This window comes from Clavispora lusitaniae (genome assembly GCF_014636115.1).
Source record: "Clavispora lusitaniae strain FDAARGOS_655 chromosome Unknown tig00000078_pilon, whole genome shotgun sequence".
In the NCBI taxonomy this organism is placed as follows: domain Eukaryota; kingdom Fungi; phylum Ascomycota; class Pichiomycetes; order Serinales; family Metschnikowiaceae; genus Clavispora; species Clavispora lusitaniae.
Window position 1 is genome coordinate 1341783 of NW_027093977.1, and position 13054 is coordinate 1354836.

The window sequence follows — 13054 nt, forward strand, 5'->3', positions numbered from 1 at the left end:
CCTCTAGGATATGGTCGTGCCGCGCTCTAAACGCACCCAAGACCGAAAAATATCACCAGCCAGAAAACACTTTCTCCCATCAGTTTTCTTCCGCCAGTTTTCTTTCCGAGACACACATCCATCGCTGTTTTCTGTGCCTTTTGCTGTAATATGGAAGACAGAAAACGTTCTTTGGAAGATACAGAAGGGGAAACCCAAGCAAAGCGGCTGGTTCCTGAAAAGAAGCCGCTCGACCTGCTTAGTGAAGACGGGCCTTTGACCCAGCAAGATGTGGTGTATTTCAAGAAGGAAGCCATCTGGCGCCAGATGCGTTTCTACAAGTTACAGGCGGCCGAGTTGGCGGCTGAGGTGTCCAAACACGAAAGGCGGTTCCAGGCGTTTATAGCTGTGCATCTGCTTTTGGAGTCGTGGTACCGCCAGGTTGTTGCCATTTCGAAGCACGAGTCGCCACCTCCACTTGATTTGGCTGCAGATTCGGCTGAAATTGACGCTGTTTTGGATGAAAGACGCCAGCTCCTTGCAAAGTTGTTGCAGCCACTTGCATCCGCATCTGATGAGGGCTTGGAGCGTGTTCTAGACGCGGTGAAGCTTGCGGCTGATCGGGATGCAGCAATAAAGCTTCAAGAAGCTGCGCAACAGGAAGTCGACACCCTTCGGGCCCATATCCAGAATTTGCAGAAGGAGAAAGACAGGCGAGAGTCTGCCACTTTGAAACGGATTTTGGAAAACAGCCGCATTACCAGCAATGAGCCTGAGCCCCGCGGGAACGGGTCGCAAGCCAACGGATCGGCTCAAGAGGAGACAAAGAAGGCCGAGGCACAAACAACAGCAGAAAAGGAAGCGTTCGAGAAATTGACTGTGGAGCACGCGGAAATGAAGGCTGCATTCTCTTCGTTGCAATCACAACTCGATGAAATCACGCAGAAGTTGGCCGAAACAGAAAAGTCAGGCTCTGATCTTGAGCTGCGCCTAGCATCTCTTAGTGAAGATGATTTGAACAAGAATGAGCGTTACGCGTCTGTTGTGAGCCAGAATAAGTTTTTGGCGGAGAATCTTGCCCAGTCGGAACGGTTGAAAGACGACTTGGTTCAGCGCATTCGGGAACTTGAAAGCAGAGAAGGAAATTTAATAGCGTTGGTAAACAAAGAGCTTGAAGAGGAAAACACTCGATTGAAGGAAAGCCTCAGCAAGAGCGAGAATGACTTAGTTCGCATTCGTGCTGCTAGGGATGAGCTTTTGGGTAAACAAGCCATTTTAAAGCTGGAAATGGAAAACAAGAAAACAAATGAGGAACTCAATAAATTGAATCAAATGTTGAGTCGACGCCTTGGCGAACTTGAAAAGACGCGGCAAGATGAGCGCAACATGCAACAAGATGCTGCCTTAGAGAAGTTGGAGAAAGGCGAACTTGTGAAGAGACTACAAATCTTAGGTGAAGAAGTGAAGGAAGTGGAGCAAGCTTTCCAGGATACTCGTGCTGTGGCATTAGAAAAATTGAAGGACTTGGTCGATCACGAAAGTTTGGTTAAAAAATTGACGATAGAAAAGAACAAGGCAGACCAAAAGTACTTTGCCAGCATGCGCTTGAAAGATTCCTTGGTGGCTGAAAATAAAATCTTGAAGACGCAGACGGCCAAGTCACAGGAATTGGTGGCAAAGTTCAATGACTTGGAGAAAACCTACGTGGGCAAGATTGATGTCTTGACGAAAAGCATTAATGATTACCGAGTGATTAAAGAAAATGCTCTTCATGAGAACGTCAAGTTACAAGAGGCACTCAAACAAATGACCAAAGGCAGGGAAACCGCCAGTAAGGAAAAAGCAGCACTCAAAAGTGACTTGGAAACTGTGCGCCGGGAAAAGAATGAACTCCTCGACGAGCTCAAGTCCAAACGTCTTAACGAGAGCAAGTTGGAGGCCCGTCTCAAGTCTACAGAAAGCTTGTTGCAAAAGTATAGGCTGAACAACACTTCGCTGATTCTCCAGGAAGACCAGAAACAATTGGAAGCCCTCCGCTCTATCACGAAATGCTCCGTGTGTTCCAAAAACTGGAAGAATACTGTCATCACCGCATGTGGACATGTTTTTTGTGAGGCCTGCGTCCAAGACCGGCTTGCCGCTCGGCTCAGAAGATGTCCTACTTGCAACAAGGGTTTTGCTTCCAACGACTTACTCACCATCCACCTCTAAGACTCATTTCAGATGAGTCCGCCTGTATTATATATGTATACTGTACCATAAGAGTATTTGCACCCGTACATCTGTATTTTTTCGTTTCATTCGCGCAATTGTTCTTTTGGTAAATTTGGAGACGCGAAAGAATAATTGGCCAAAAAGGACAGTTTGAGAAAAAAAAAATAAAAAAAAAATTCAGAAATAGCCGTCGTATGCAAATACAGGTTACCCGCCCTTCTATACGCAGAGGACCGCAAAAAAAAACTTGCCTCCCTTTTTGTTCCCAACCCCTATATTCTTCAAGAAAATGCCCAAATGAATTGATATTTTGTTGACAAAACTCACAGCTAGTAGTATTGCTATTTGTCTTTCAAGCTTTGCAATCAGAACTGATTATTTCGGGTATGAAGCGTGGGAAAAATTGTTGTTTTTTTTTTCTTCCGGACGTGCCGCCACCATTTTCACAGCCAGTAATGTTGCTACATTTAATTGTCATTCAATAGCGCATTAAAACTGGCGCCATGACGAAACAGGCGTGGCACCAGAAAGAAGAAACTATTAGTTTCTGCCGGGGGCAAACACAAGATTTAGCAGCCACGGTGGTTGCCAAAGAGAAACCTTTGCATGACTCTGGTGGCAAAGCGCTTGCCAATGACCAGGGATGTTGTGCGTGTATGCAGTAGAGGATGTGCGCCGACCGACTTTCGACGATGTAACTGTCCGTTGAGGGAGTCGCGCCAGCAAAAAGCGCGAAATATATAAATAAACTGGGATTTCCGGTATCACTGGGGAAAAAAATCGCATTTTTTTTTGCATTTTCTCCTTTCTCTTGACACCCGCACCCGCTATCTGCACGCCCTCAGTCCACGTGAACTTCTACTGATTGGCTGAACTAGTATACGGTGTACAGGTTTTTTGTTTTTTTTTCGAGGGTCTTTTCTTTTGTTTCCTTGAGAACACTCCTGTTTGGCTATAGGTGTTATCTGCACGTGACCCTGTGCGTACATTTTCTTTCGCATCCAGCTTAGCTCGAAGAATCGCACAGTCATGTCTGAGGCCCCGGCTCAGCCCGTTCCAGAAACAAACACCCCTGTCCAAACGCCCTCGGCAGAGTCTTTTGAGAAAAGCGAAATGCTCCGCTCTCCACAGCCAGAGACCAGCGCGTCTGAAGCTCCAGAGAAGCCTCTCTCGCCTCCAAACCCATCCCCCTCTCCTGAAAAGCACAAGCTAGAAGATGAAGACGTGGAGGATGGCGAGGCCAAGAAGCAAAAGACTGAAGAGCCTGTGGAAGATGGTGCTGTTCCACCTGCCAATGGCGCAGACTCGGATCTCACTCCCGCGCCAAAGCCTCCTACTGAGCCAGACATGAATAATCTTCCTGAGACGCCAATGCCTAAGCACCAGGCCAAGTTTGTGCTCAACACCATCAAGGCCATCAAGAGGTTAAGAGACGCTGGGCCCTTTTTGCATCCCGTTGATGTCGTAAAGTTGAATGTTCCCTTGTACTACAACTATATCAAGCGACCAATGGACCTTTCTACAATCGAAAGAAAACTTAATCTCAATGCGTACGAGGACCCACTGCAGGTTGTTGATGATTTTAATCTCATGGTGAGCAATTGTCTCCGTTTCAATGGAGAGAACTCTGGCATTTCTCGCATGGCCAAGAACATTCAGGCACAGTTTGAAAAGCATATGCTTAATATCCCACCAAAGGTTATGGTTGGCAACGGAGCTGCTTCTGTGGCAAACGCCAATGTGAGGAGAAGAAACGTGGTTGGTGATGATAAGAAGGAATCGGTGGCCGCACACAGACCCAAAAGAACTATTCATCCTCCGAGATCTAAGGAATTACCATACGATGTAAGACCACGCAAAAAGAAGTATGCGGTTGAGTTGCGCTTCTGCAACCAGGTGATCAAGGAGTTGATGTCAAAGAAGTTTTATTCAATCAACTTTCCCTTCTTGCAACCAGTTGACCCGGTCGCACTCAACATTCCAAATTATTTTGACATTGTCAAGGAGCCTATGGATCTTGGATCTATTCAAACGAAACTTGCAAACAATCAGTATGAAAATGGTGATGAGTTTGAGAAGGACGTGCGTTTAGTGTTTAAGAACTGTTACCTTTTCAATCCAGAGGGTAATGATGTGCATTCAATGGGTCAGCGACTCGAGCAGGTGTTTGACAAGAAATGGGCTAACAAGCCTGTTCCTGCAGCCACCCCAACACATAGCGAGAATGAAGACTCAAGCGATTATGATGATGACGATGAACCAGAAATCAACGAGGCGATGTTGTCCAACATTCCAGCAATCCAGTTCTTGGAGAACCAGTTGGTGCGTATGAAGAAGGAACTTGACGAGTTGAAAAAGCAACACTTGGAAAAATTGCGCGAGCAACGCGACGCCAAGCGGAAGAAGCGGAAGTCTAAGAAGGCCAAGAAGGCACGGTCTAGCTCAGTTGCGGAGGCTGGTGTCGAGAGTCAGCCTGTGGTGACATATGAGATGAAGAAGCAGGTGAGTGAGATTGTGCCTACATTAAATGACAAGAAGCTTCAAGCATTGATCAAAATCATCAAAGATGATGTTGTCATTAGCGATGAGGAAGAGGTGGAGTTGGACATGGACCAGTTGGAAGACCGGACTGTTTTGAAGCTCTACAACTTTTTGTTTGGCAAGAAGGCTGCCTCGCACGCAATGAAGAAGACGAAGAAGTCGCAGTACTCGTCGGGCAACATTGACCAATTGGAGCAGTTGCGGTCGCAGCTTCAGCTCTTTGACGATGCCGAGCGGGGTCTGCCTGCGGGCGGATTTGACCTCAATGCTATTCCTGCGCAGGAGTCGTCGGAGGACGACTTGCTGTCGGAATCGTCGGAGGAGGAGTAAGGCCACGAACGTGGCGTGTAATATAGCGTGTACTATAGCATGAATGACGGGACGGAGAAGGTGTAGGAAGATAAATGAACGAAACATTAAGAGAGAAGCGAGTAGAAACCCGTACCTCTGCGGAATATCCTCATCACTGAACTGTAGATAGGAAGAAATCGGAGCGGCGGCAAATAAAGATAAAAGAAAAGACCGGATTGGACGTTTTCTCGCTTATCAGTCGAACTTTGAAGCACCATAACTGGGACGCCATATCTGATACAACCAACTCCAACTCGCTTATCATAATTACGATCGCTTATCTAATCTGTCCACACGATCGCTATCTAAGAGGTCATATCCTATCTGCCAACTGATCTGATCTGATCTACTAACTGGTCACTGATCTACTAATCTACCAAACTACGGATCTACTAATCTACCAAACTACAGATCTACTAATCCGATCTACTAATCTACCGATCTACAAACGATCTCCCAACTGTCTGTTCACAAACTGAGCCAGCAGACAATATTTATTTTTAAGTTTCGTTTCTCGGTCCTTTAGAACCATCGTCTTTGTGGTTCACAATAGACTTTTGCTACACAAAGATTTACAGCCATGAATGCAGCAAAGTGTGAGGCGCCCGCCCAAACCGCCCGTACAGACTCGGCCGCGCATGCGCCAAGCTCACGCCCCAGACACTCTCCCTTGGACATTTTCGCCGCGTGCCGCGCTGAAGGCCGCCCCGCGTACATCGCCGGCCCCATGGTCCGCTACTCCAAGCTCCCTTTCCGCGAGCTTGTGCGCCTTTACAACACAGACTTGGTCTATAGCCCAATGATTCTCGCCCGAGAGTTTGTGCGCAACGGCACGGCGCGCGCCACCGATTTTTCCACCAACTCGCGCGACTCGCCGCTTGTGGTGCAAGTGGGCGCCTCCAACGCACAGGACCTCGTGCGGTTTGTCGATCTCATCCACGAGCATGTGGACGCGATCGGGCTCAACTGCGGGTGTCCGATCCGCGACCAGGTTCGCGAGGGGATCGGCGCCGCCCTCATGTCGCAGCCGGAAAACGTGGCGCTGATGGTGCGCGCCGTGAAAGAAAAGTACGGTGCGCGCGTGCTTGTCGAGACGAAAATCCGCATCCATCCCGATCTCCAAGAAACTCTTCGGTGGGTCAAGTTGGTGGAGGAGGCGGGCGTGGACTGGATCACCGTGCACGGCCGCACGCGCACGACGAGGCTGTCGCAGCCGGCCAACTGGGCCGCCATTGCCGAGGTGAAGAAGGCGGCGTCTGTTCCTGTGGTGGCCAACGGCGACTGTTTTTCGCTCGAGGACGCGCGGCGCATGGCGCACGAAACCGGGTGCGACGGCGTCATGGCGGTGCGAGGCATTTTGGCCAACCCGGCGCTTTTCTCGGGGCGCGCGCGCCCACCTTGGGGCGCCGTCGAACACTTTTTCGATTTGGCCGCCTCCTACGGCTTGCCTTTCCGCGTGGCCCAGCATCACTTGGCCCAGATGATGGAGCAGTTGGTGCTGCGGCGGTACTTGCGTGAGTTTGGCGACATTTCTTGCTGGGTTGATATGGTGGACTGGTTTGACCAGAGGTTTGATTTGAAGCGCCGCGGCGACGTGGATTTTGGCGTGCGCGAAGAGATTCCCTGGAAAGACGAGAGGGAAAAGAGAAAGGCAACGAGGGAAGAAAGGGAGGAGAAGATGTGAGCGATGGGGGCAAGATTATCACAGTGGCATATACAAGGACACTGCAGGATTGTTGAAGGAGAGCTCTGCAGATTCTTTTCCCCCCATACTGGTGTATTTATGTGGCTCAGTCTATCGACTGTATTATAGAGGCCAATTGTTGTTTCTTCTGAACTTCACGTTTGACGAGTTTTGGTGGTGGTTTGACAGTTCTAAATTGATTGAGAGTCGACCCACGAACAATCTCTTGAGTCAAAAGAGTTTTTTCAGATTGTCTAATTATTTATTACATTCTCGATTGTAGTATTCGGTCGGTATTTCGAAATGATGTAGGGTTATTTAGGACATGCCAGCTTCTGCTTGCAAACCCCAGATGTTAAATCTTACAGTGTCAAGTTCTAGTCCACAGTCTGAAAATTGTTAACCGAAGGCTGTTAGAGTAATTCTTGTCTATTACAATTCTGCCAAATCAATAGTGTAATCAATTTAATTCTATCAAGTCTTCCCTGTGTCAAAATTTGAAAACAGAAGTAGAGTCATAATTACGATTAGCTTTGCGGTTTCAAGCTTGAGATTTAAAATATATTAGTAATTACTTTGCTCCGATCAATTCCCTGTTTTGGAGCGAAATGCTTTTCGTGCGGTTGTTCACCTTGTAAATTCCAACTAGCTGCTGGGCCAACTCGAACATATTGTTACGCAATGAAATGACAATAAACTGGGCATTCTTAGTTCGCTCTTTGATATAGTTCGCCACAATAGAAACATTCCGAAAATCCAACGCCGCATCAATCTCGTCCATCACATACAACGGAGTTGGTTTATATTTATGAAGAGCAAACACCAACGCCAAGGAACTCAAGGTCTTCTCTCCTCCCGAAAGATTCGAGATGTTTTTCCAAGACTTTTTAGGTGGCATGACACTAAACAAAATGCCTTCCGAAAAAGGATCAAGACTGTCCACCAACTCGAGCTCGGCATTTCCTCCCATGGTAATCATTTGATACATTTCCTTCAATGAGAGAGAAATGGTGTTGAAGCCTTCCATGAATTCATCTAACCGTTTCCGCTTGAGCTCTTCGCAATGTTGTTTGAGTTGATCTCTTTGTTCAACAGACTCATTTAACTCGTTACGCCGCATCTCTAACTCCTGCTTCTTGCGCCCATACTCTTTGAGAACCTCAATGTCAACTTTCACTTCTTTCATATAATTGTCGAGCTCTTCAATTTCATCTTCCACAGCATTCATATCCACGGAAGAAAGTTCCTCTTCGGTAAGTCTGTCGATTTCAGTTCCAGCATACTTTGATCTCTCTTCTTCAGCCATCCAGTCGATATAAGGTGTGCAATCACGTACAACTAGATTTTGCAACGCTTCTTGTGCTTCGGCAATGGTCTGTCTGTTTCTCTTGAGCACACTCGTAATTTTTTCAAGCTGATTCCGTAGTTCAATCTCATCCGATTTGAATTCGTTAATCTTGGCAACCATTTCCTCTAGATGATCATTGAGCTCTTCAAGCTTCCCTTCTTCTTCGCTCTTCTGTGCCTCGAGTCTCTCAGACTGTACTGTGATTTCAATCAACTGGCGTTTCTTCTTGGTCAATTCTTCTTGAACCACTTCTGTTTCCTTCTCGTTTTCCAACCGCTCCTGCTGGCTGTCGTGAATAATCTTGGTGAATCTTTTGATGTCGCTTTCTAGTTTCTTGATTGCCATGAGATCTCCAGAAGTTTTCTCCACGATGATTTCAATCTGCTGTTTGATGGAATCTACTTTAGAGTTCTGCAATTTCAACTCGACACCACCAGCTTCCATAATTTTTTCTTCCAAGAAGGCAATTCTAGTCTCAGAATCAAGCATTTGCAGTTTGAGTTCTTCTCTCTCCTTTGAGATAACCTTGAGATCCTCGTTCTTACTTCTGATGTTCTTATTCACTTCACTTTCCTCGCTTTCATTCTCTCTTTCGGCAAGAAGTTGCTTGCAAACAGCGGAAACCTCCTTTTTTTCAGAGACAAGCAGCTGAATATCAAGCTTAATTGTTTGGATTGCAAATTCGGTTTCCGGCTTCAAGTCCTTTAGCTGCCGAAGATTCGCTTCCATCTCCTGACATTCAAGATTGAGCTTTTCAACATTCAGCTCCATACCCTTTAGCTCTTCCCGCATTTGCGCAATATCATCTTCTGAAAACTGATTTTCTTGAATGACAGCGTTAGACAGCAATTTCATGGCCCCTCTCGCAAAGTGGTTGCCACCACCAGACATTGTTCCTGATGTGTCAACAATTTTCCCATCTAAGGTAACCACTTTGAATCGCTTTGGTCCATATGCAACAGTTTTCGCCTCATGAAGATTGCTTGCCACTAATGTGTTGAATAGTTTACTGTAGAAGGCAGGCAAAAATTTTGGATCCACAGGAACAATTAAATCGAAAAGTCTCTTCACTGTCATTGGATTTCCGGGCGTCTTGATTTGGCTCATGTCAAATTGACGTAGCTTGTTTAAACAGATGAAATTGGCATATCCAAGCTTGTTTTTTCTCAAGTAATCAATACAAGCCTGCGCAGTCTCAACTGTTTCAACGACCATCGAATCTAGTGCAGGGCAGACTGTTGATATAGCAATATCATACTTGTCATCAATCTGACCGAGGTCACCGAGACGCCCATAAAATCCCTCGATTCTACCCGACTTGGCTAATCTCATTAAGCTCGTGAGAACTTTGTTCTTATTCTGAACACTTGCAACAGAGCTGATAGCATCTTGTGTTTTCAGTCTTGCTGAAGCTAAACGCACTCTTTTCGCCTCCAATTGCTTTTTTGAATTTCTGCATTGCTCTTCTCCCAAAACAATTTGTTCTTCTATGTGACTAAGCTTGGTTTCTAAGGCCTCAAGTTCCGTTTCTTTCTCTTTACCTTCTCTTTTGATATCCAGAAGCCGTTGTGATGATTCACGCAATTTGAGTTCTGTACTGCGTTTCTGGTTCTCCAACATCTCGATCTCTGACCGTATAAGCTCTATGGCACTATCTTTTTCTTTGAGTCTATCATTAAAAGGCTCGAGTTTTGTTTGAATCTCCTCGATTTCCTTGGAAAAATGCGATGTTTTTTCGGTAAGTTTGATTCGAAGCTCTCCAAGTTTTTGCTTTTCTACCTCAAGTGACAGTTCTAGTGCACTCATCTCTTTCTTAAACCGGTCTTCGGCAGATTTAAGGTTTTCAAGTTTCATTGTCGAAGATGAAAGATTAGATTCCGAGTTCTGCTTTGCCTTTTCGATCTTTTTCGCTTTGTTCATCAAGTTTTTAAGTTTCTCCTCAAGCGACACCGATTGACCTTTCAAGTTTTTCTCATTCTTACTCAAAGAGATGATTTCAGCATCGATACCAGATATAATTTTCTGCAAAGCGGCTTTTTCTTCTTGAGTTTTATTTACTTGATTGCTGAGTTCCTTGTTCTTTTCGACTTCACTTTCCAACTTTTGTGAAATCTCGGTAGCTAGGCGCTCATCTTCGTGCAAAGATTTCAGCACCAGATTAATTTTCAACTGGTACTTTATTGACTTCTTGTTAATGAGACGTTTTTCCATTTCCAAAAACCGAAGTGCCTCTGTTTTCTTTTCCTCCAACATAGAAGTATCGTTTTCCACTAACTCAAAGCGATTTTCCTTCTCCATGCACGCTTGGTTTAACTCTTCCACCTTCACCAAACTTTCATCGATCATAGGTTTGTATTTGCTTGTACCGATGATGTCTTCTAAGTATTCAAGTAGGCCATCATCGTTCTCCTTTTCGGCCTTTGCTTTCATTTGGGCAATGGACTCGACTTCACCTTGCAAAATCAAAAATCGTTTGTGATCCAAATCAATACCCTGTCCACGGAGGTAGTTGGTCACATCCGTATATGTGCTGGCCTTGCCATTGACGAAGTACTGCGAGACATTAGTGTTTGTTGCCCGCCTGCTTATAACAATGTCTGAGCCTTCTATCTTTGTTGCAGCATTAGGTACGGATGGGTTATCGACCACATGCATGAAATGAATGTCCACTTGACAATAATCTAGCTTCTGGCCGCCCTCAGAGTTGTGTATAAGTTCAGAGAGTTTCCCCTGACGCATCTTCAGTGCGCGGAAGCCAAAGACAAACAACATGGAGTCGATCACATTGGATTTCCCACTACCGTTGGGCCCCACCACGGCGGAAAATGATGCGTTGAAGGGCCCAATCTCTTGCACGCCTGCGTACGACTTGAAGTTGGTGAGAACCAATCTGTTGATGACTAGCCGAGGCTCTGGCAGAGCCAGTTCCAATCCACGAATCTCGTTCACACGCTCTCTTCTCTTGGAAGGAGACAGAATGTTGATCTGCGACAGCTGCTGTGAAAAGTTGAGCGGTTGGTCGCTCCGAGGAGAAAGGGAAGGATTCAAAACTGTCTTCATGGCCGAGTTCCCGTTCAACTGCCGCTTCACCCGCGACCGCTGCGGAGACCCTTGCACGTCCACCATTGTTGAGTTTGCCATCGAGTCCATGTCGTCCAGAGCCTGGATGTTGTGGTTTTCTGACACGTGTTGCAGAACGTCTTCTTGAGGCGTCTTTGTGTCTGTGCTACCATCTGGCTGCAAATCTGGCGTCAGAGCACGGGCCAAAGACGTGTTTGTGGCCTCCATTTTCCTTTGTGGGAATAAGGCACCATTATGGTCCATCGTGTCGTGGAATTCATCAGAAATCAGATCCAGCGCATTGGCAGATTGAGCATTGTCTGCGGACGGCTCATAATCACTGTTGTTGATGAATGTGTCTTCCATAATCGAGTTCTCGGGATTCCCATGAGAAATGTCGCCGTTTTGGTCTTCTCTGGTCATGGCCCAGAAAAGAGAAGCGTATCTTATGTTTACTTATAGATATGTGCACACCGGGATCATGTGTTGGTGTGCAGTACATAATTCTGTGAAGTAGACTCTACGATGTAATTGATGCTTAAGTAGCTCCATTGCTATGCTAGTATACAGATGATGCGGTATGCAGTTAGTCCTTCTTGTCCTTTTTGTGTTTCTTCTCCTTCTTGTCCTTCTTGTCCTTCTTGTCTTTCTTGTCCTTCTTGTCCTTCTTATCTTTTTTGTGTTTCTTGTCCTTCTTTTCAGTCACTTTCTGTTCTTGTTCTTCCTCGTCATCTTTCTGTTCTTCCTCGTCATCCTTCTGTTCTTTCTCTTCATCCTCTTCCTGCTCTTTGATTTCATCCTCTTCGTCCTCGTCTGCCTCTTCCTTCTCTGCCTCTTCCTTCTCTTCCTCTTCCTCTTCCTCTTCTTCCTTTTCCTCCTCCTCCCCCTCCTCTTCCATTTCTTCATCTTGTGCTTCCTCTTTCGCATCCCCTTCCTCATTTCCTTCGTCGTCAAACTTTATCTTTTTTCTCACGGGCTCCTCCTTCTTAGTGTCGAGCTCAGACAGAAGCGGTGGTAATCCACGTAAGTCTCTTTGCACACGTTTCAACTGGCCCAAAACGGGATTGCTTCCTTCACCGCTCGCCATTCCCGTGTTTGTAAACAAAATGGGATCTTCGGATCCCACTATCGCCGATGAGATGGCTTCTGAAGTGGAAATAAACTTGGTCAACAAAGCCTCGGCCCGCGCCTTTTCGATAGCCTTTACTCCTTTCACGTGCATAACAACAGGCGCATTGACAGCGCTTTGCATCTGTCTCTTGGGGCGGTACGCCGACATGGCCAAAAAGTCTGGGTGTATCTGGTCTTTGGTAACTCCAGAAAAAAAGTTAATCTCTTCGCACCCAACTTAGTGCGGAAATTTACGCTGGCTGGCCGCGCGCACGCGTACGTGCTGTCCCTCAGTCGCTAAGATCTAGCTCGTTTTTTTTCATCTAAGCTAAAACTAAAACGCTGTGGCCCCATGTTTTCGTTCGCCAAATCTTTCCAGCGTCTGTCGTTGGCCGTGATGGGCCAGGCTCGTGCTTTTTCTCTTTTGAGCAATCCTCCCATGGCCCGTTCTGTGGGCGCTTTTTCCGCTCCCTCCACCTTTACCACTTCTCTCGCTCACCCAGAACAAAGTCAGCCGGTTTCTGCTTTCCTGCTTTTCTCGCAACTCATACAAAGAAGATTCAAGTCTCGAGGTAATACCTACCAGCCATCGACGTTGAAAAGGAAGAGAACGTTTGGCTTTTTGGCGCGGTTGAAGTCGAAAAACGGTAGAAAGGTTTTGGCCAGAAGAAGGGCCAAGGGCAGATGGTACTTGACTCATTAAACTGTCGAGGATGTTGGTTTGCTCATCCATTCTGCCGCTTCTCTCTGTCAGCGGCCTCTCATCT

The 13054-nt window shown here is 46.3% G+C and overlaps 6 protein-coding genes across 6 annotated transcripts; 4 read left to right on the forward strand and 2 right to left on the reverse strand. All coding sequences in view use genetic code 12, as the record gives it.

The window, feature by feature from the left end:
- Positions 1-150: 150 nt before the first annotated feature.
- Positions 151-2190, forward strand: BRE1 (E3 ubiquitin-protein ligase; the record flags this gene model as incomplete). The annotated part of the gene is made up of 1 exon (XM_002616128.2): positions 151-2190. One exon carries the CDS (start codon positions 151-153, stop codon positions 2188-2190), a length of 2040 nt encoding a protein of 679 aa, XP_002616174.2.
- Positions 2191-3222: 1032 nt separating this feature from the next.
- On the forward strand, positions 3223-5064 carry BDF1 (chromatin-binding protein; the record flags this gene model as incomplete). The annotated part of the gene is made up of 1 exon (XM_002616127.2): positions 3223-5064. One exon carries the CDS (start codon positions 3223-3225, stop codon positions 5062-5064), a length of 1842 nt encoding a protein of 613 aa, XP_002616173.1.
- A 601-nt stretch (positions 5065-5665) lies between these two features.
- DUS4 (tRNA dihydrouridine synthase) lies at positions 5666-6769 on the forward strand (the record flags this gene model as incomplete). Its single annotated transcript, XM_002616126.2, has 1 exon — positions 5666-6769. The coding sequence occupies one exon, from the start codon at positions 5666-5668 to the stop codon at positions 6767-6769; it is 1104 nt and encodes a 367-aa protein (XP_002616172.2).
- A 571-nt stretch (positions 6770-7340) lies between these two features.
- Positions 7341-11600, reverse strand: SMC4 (condensin subunit; the record flags this gene model as incomplete). The annotated part of the gene is made up of 1 exon (XM_002616125.2): positions 7341-11600. One exon carries the CDS (start codon positions 11598-11600, stop codon positions 7341-7343), a length of 4260 nt encoding a protein of 1419 aa, XP_002616171.2.
- A 163-nt stretch (positions 11601-11763) lies between these two features.
- Positions 11764-12456, reverse strand: FOB63_002819 (uncharacterized protein; the record flags this gene model as incomplete). Its single annotated transcript, XM_066102275.1, has 2 exons — positions 11764-11958; positions 12010-12456. The coding sequence occupies 2 exons, from the start codon at positions 12454-12456 to the stop codon at positions 11764-11766; spliced, it is 642 nt and encodes a 213-aa protein (XP_065958418.1).
- A 183-nt stretch (positions 12457-12639) lies between these two features.
- On the forward strand, positions 12640-12990 carry FOB63_002820 (mitochondrial 54S ribosomal protein bL34m; the record flags this gene model as incomplete). The annotated part of the gene is made up of 1 exon (XM_066102276.1): positions 12640-12990. The coding sequence occupies one exon, from the start codon at positions 12640-12642 to the stop codon at positions 12988-12990; it is 351 nt and encodes a 116-aa protein (XP_065958419.1).
- Positions 12991-13054: the final 64 nt, after the last annotated feature.